The sequence below is a fragment of the Zingiber officinale genome, chromosome 4A (genome assembly GCF_018446385.1).
Source record: "Zingiber officinale cultivar Zhangliang chromosome 4A, Zo_v1.1, whole genome shotgun sequence".
Taxonomy (NCBI): Eukaryota; Viridiplantae; Streptophyta; class Magnoliopsida; order Zingiberales; family Zingiberaceae; genus Zingiber; species Zingiber officinale.
The window spans coordinates 133,701,022-133,705,901 of NC_055992.1; the positions used below are offsets into that span (position 1 = coordinate 133,701,022).

The 4,880-nt window shown below is 38.6% G+C and overlaps 1 protein-coding gene across 1 annotated transcript; it reads left to right on the forward strand.

Annotated features, from left to right (window-relative positions):
- The first annotated feature begins 1,258 nt into the window (after positions 1–1,258).
- LOC121972808 (homocysteine S-methyltransferase 2-like) lies at positions 1,259–3,128 on the forward strand. The gene is made up of 6 exons (XM_042524433.1): positions 1,259–1,321; positions 1,413–1,489; positions 2,236–2,328; positions 2,411–2,540; positions 2,818–3,021; positions 3,072–3,128. Exons 1-6 carry the CDS (start codon positions 1,259–1,261, stop codon positions 3,126–3,128), a joined length of 624 nt encoding a protein of 207 aa, XP_042380367.1.
- The last annotated feature ends 1,752 nt before the right edge of the window (positions 3,129–4,880 follow it).

The window sequence follows — 4,880 nt, forward strand, 5'->3', positions numbered from 1 at the left end:
TTGATAAATTAGTAGGTAGAAACTTATTTTAGATATCAAAATCGGTACTCACTACAAGAAAATGTTCATTCAACAACACTCAAACGACAACGGTTTTATGCTAAACTGTTGTCTTTTTACCTTTTAACAACGGTTTTAATAAAAACTGTTGTCTTTTAGTAGTTTTTTTTCTTACGACAACGGTTTTTAAAAACCGTTGTCTATTTATGTTTTTTTGGGTCTACGACAACGGTTTTTAAATGCTATGACAACAGTTTTTGAAAATTGTTGTCTATGTGCGTTTTTTTTAGGATTATGACAACGGTTTTTGAAAACTGTTGTCTATTAAGTGTTGTTGAATACCCTTATTTTTTTTCCTTCGCCGTTTTTTCCCTTCGTCGTTTTTTACCGCCGCGTTTTTTCTTTCCCTCTCCTCGAAATTTTTTGCCGCCGCATTCCCCCCTTTACCTTCTCTATCCCTAAGCATTTTCGTCCAACCTATGATCTCTTCACCTACTTCACGTTTTTTTTCCTCCTTCCTCTCCAAGCCCTAAACCTGTTGCCCCTTCTCCTTTCCTCTCCAAGCCCTAAACACATTGCCCTTCACGACTCGTAGCAAACTAGTCGCGGGGAGGGAGAGAGATGGGCAACAAAGACCACAAGCGTAGGAGCAACTAGGGGGGATCAGCAACAGAGGCTGCATGATCCAGAGAGGACGATGATGAAAAATCCCCAACTGGAGGGGCTTTAACTGTCCTCCTTGGCTAGCTTCAAATCCATGGAGAACGATGATGGAGTTTCTTTGGAAAGAGGCGAAAGAAGTCCTCTGCTGGATAAGGTGGCTCTCAGATCTCCTTTCCTACCGCTTTTTTCATTGTCATTTTGTATAATACTAATTGCTACAATATGATGGCCATGCCCTACTGACGGCCGAGCGACTGCCACCCAGCTTGGCCCACAGCTTTTGCATCTGACGGCCATGCCGGGCCAGGCTACCTCTGGACCGGGCAGCTTGCCGCCCTACTAATTTGTTACTGTTCGAACCAATCTTTGTCTATGTTAATGGCTGTTGCAAGAGGGCATGATCCATTAGCGGCAAAAGGAAACGCGACGGCGTCGGAGGCCGTGACGGAGTGGATATGGAGGCGATAGTGTGGTAAACCCCAGCCAATCCTCCCGAAGCCAGTGATTATATCTTCCGCAGAGGTAAATCTGAAACGTTTCTGCATTCCTCGCCCTATTTTCATCTGCTTTCCTTACGCTTCAACATGCCTGATTGATGGGGAGCTTCGACACAGGGAAGCGATACGTGAGGCCCTACTACTTTGAGTTTATCTCCCACGTAAACAAAATAGACCCGTATCCTTTTCTTCGCTCGATTCTTTCATTTTGATGCTTCACGTAAGTTTGAGCTAACGCTTGAGTTAATATAGGTTAAGAACAGGTGGGCCGGCAAGACTATTGTGGATCTCTTTGCGGAGGAGTTCAAAGGCGCCCTTATGACTATTATGTATTTCACAAAAAAATGTTTTTTTTTGTCTTCTTGTTCTTATACATGTGGTGTCTTTCTGATGATGCCAAGCAGAATGAGTTTCCTTCTCTTTTTTGACTATTAGTTAGGGTTCGTGACTAAATTTTGTGAAGCCCTATCAGTGTTGTTGATGAGGAAGTGTTTGTTCTTCTATTGCTATAAATTATGATTTTTCATGGTGAGGTGTGAACCTTGCTTACTTTGGATAGGTAAATGCTGTGAAGTGTGGAAGGATCCAAGTGGAGGATAAGGCTCAACACGTTATATATTGTGCAGTCGTCTCAAAAGATTAGCCACTTTCTTCACAGGTATGCTTGTTTGGTATTGTTCTGGTTGCATTATGCTCTTTCTTTGAAAAGAGGAAGATTTTGTTACTTCTTTGTACTGTCTGTTTTCTTCATTTATATTGATCTAGAGCTAAGCTGGCATCTACTTTGTCATAATCATAACTTGCGCGTTCTTGCTGACAACTCTTACTCCCCCCCAAGCATTTTAAGCGGGAGGGCAAAGAGACAGGTCGTTGCTTTTCGGAACAGTGCCACTCTCACCTCTGTAGTGTATTTTGTAGTATCTTGGGTTTTTTAGGATCGTTTCATTATGCTTCTATAATTTATAAATATGCTATAGCGAGTTGTGAATTTTATAGAACCTCGAAGGCTACGGTAAAAATCGTGCCCCCTCCTCCTGCTATTGGTTGCTGCATCAATAGGAAGCTATGGATTCAGTGAGGGTGCAATCAACCTGAAGCAGCGTCCTGTGTTGGTTGCTGCATCAATAGGAAGCTATGGAGCATATCTAGCAGATGGTTCTGAGTATAGGTGCATCTTGTTAATGCTGCTCGGGACTACAGTATGATATAGAGGTCTTCATTAGATGATCATGTGATTGTTATGTTTGTAGTGGAAACTATGGCCAAGAAATTACTGTGGAAATCGTCAAAGATTTTCACAGGAGAAGGCTTGGGGTTCTTTCTGAAGCTGGAGCTAATATAATTGCTTTTGAAACAATTCCAAATAAACTTGAAGCTCAAGTATCTTTTGATGTATTTGTAGAGCTAAGCAATGGTTCCTGCTCTTCCTTCGTTGCACATTTAGGTACTTGGGGTACTCAATACCAAAGAGTAAAATGGCACAAATAGTTGAGGCTTTGGATAAGATTTAGCTAAAACAGAAATTCAGAACATAGTTTGTTACAAGAATCTATTGCAAATATTAAGAAGCTTGATTTTAGTGGAACCCTAGACTTGAGATTCTTATTTTGCTCAAGATGTTCCTTTTAGTGGATCCTAATTATGACTTATTTTACAGGCATATATTGAACTTCTTTTGGAGTGTGACACAAAAATTTCATCTTGGTTTTCTTTCACTTCGAAGGATGGGATCAATGTTGTTAGTGGAGATTCTATGGCTGAATGTGTTTCTCTGGCTGATTCATGCAACAAAGTCGTTGCTATTGGAATCAACTGCACTGCACCTAGATTCATCCACAATTTAATTCTCTCTATTAAGAAGGTAATACCTATTGTACAGTCATTCTTTTTCTCTTTTTGTTTGGAATGAAGCTTAATGCTCAATTTAGAAGGAATCCATCATTGATACAAAATTTGACAACTTATTGATCTTAGTTAGTATTTCAGTCTTGTGACTTCATATTTTGTATTCCTTGTGACTTCATATTCTTGTGACTTCATATTTTAGTATTTATTTCTTGATTGACCATAAGTTATGATGTAGGTTATTGAGGATATGTCTATACAAGTCAATGTACCTGCTCTAGCAATGGAAGAGGTAAAAATATCTTTTGGAGTTGTCTTTTAGTTTATGGTAAAAATAGTTTCGAGTCACTGAAATACAATGGTTTTGCAGGTTGCTCCATTGGCCGTCTCAGATGCGGCTATGCTTGCCCCTGAGGAGATTTTTCATGGAAAAGGAAACATTAAAGAAGAGGCAGAGTTAACAAAAGAAGACAGGAAAAGGAGACGGGCCAACCAGAAAAGAAGATTTCGAAGATTGAAAGGTATCCTTTATTCGCTTATATTTATTGTTCTGCTTATTTTCATGCTTGTCTACAATCTGTGCATAATGGTCAAAAAAATTAGTGGCGAACTTGTGACATGATCCATAAATTACAACTATAAGGATTGTATAATTTCATTCTGCTCTTTTTAGGTGTCCTCAAGAGTATTGGGAAGAATGCCGACAAGCTAAAAAAATAAAGAGACTTTAACAAATTAAGGAGCACTAGGAGCTGCAATCCCTCCTCTTCACCGACATCTAAGTAGAAAATCTTGTGTTATATTGTTCTACCTTTGTTTTAATAGTGTTATCATTTTGTTGGTTGCTTATGAAATTTTGTTTGTTGCTTATGAAATTTCTTCAGAATGTTATAAATATTATTTTTGAATGTTAGAAAATTGTATATTAAATTTTATTTTGAAATTTAGTATTTTGAATGATTTATAATATTGGAAAATTGTGTATTAATTTTTTTTTATTTTTTTCTAAAAAAGACAACGGTTTTTCACCGTTGTCGTAGATAGTTTAAAACTGTTGTTGAAGACCCTGTTATTAAAGGTAGACGCTCAAAGACAACGGTAAAAAACTATTGTCTTTGAAGGAAAAGACAACAGTTTTTCACCGTTGTAAAAAATGTTGTCTTTGCCTTCAAAGACAACGGTTAAAAAATGTTATCTTTTGCCACCCCTTTTAACAACACGGCCTTTAACAACAGTTCAAAATGGCTTACGACAACGGTGAAAAACCGTTGTTGTTTGACTTTTTTCTTGTAGTGACTAAATCGTTAAATTCATTTCATGCGTGTTAGCAACCCTGCTTCCTCCTTGTCAGCCCACTTGCCCTGATCAACAATTCTACCTACCCATTTGACATCTTCCTACCAGGCCCACGCAGCAGTTCAACACTCACAAGAGGATCTTGAACATAAAATAACACGAGCATATATAGTGGAATAAACAAGAAGATCCTTTCTAGAAGATCCATGCGAAGGAAACCATATACTAGTTGTGATGAGAGTTATACCTTTATTGCGTAAACATGAACTCCCGACAACAACTATGTCCTCGTTGGATCTCGACACGATCAAGTGTTCGTGCCTCTTTTGGTATACATATGAACACATTCTGTCCATCTCACGAACTCACAAACTCGGAGAAGAAAAAGCACCTAAGGTTGTTCTAGCAACCTTCAAAGGGGGTCTCAGCCAAAAGCAAGAAGAAGAAGAAGAAGAAGATCAAGAGTCACTCATGAAAAATGATCTCAAAAGGCCTTTTATATTCTTCAAGGAATACCAAGTGTCTCAAGGAATCCCAAGAGTCTTTGCCTTTTGGTATTTTTCCAATAATGATACCAAT

Coding starts and splice junctions, on each gene's coding strand:
- LOC121972808 (XM_042524433.1), top strand. CDS start 1,259: ATGGGGAGCTTCGACACAGGGAAGCGATACGTGAGGCCCTACTACTTT. Junction 2,329..2,410: donor GCAGATGGTTCTGAGTATAG/GTGCATCTTGTT, acceptor TTATGTTTGTAG/TGGAAACTATGGCCAAGAAA. Junction 2,541..2,817: donor CAAATAAACTTGAAGCTCAA/GTATCTTTTGAT, acceptor CTTATTTTACAG/GCATATATTGAACTTCTTTT.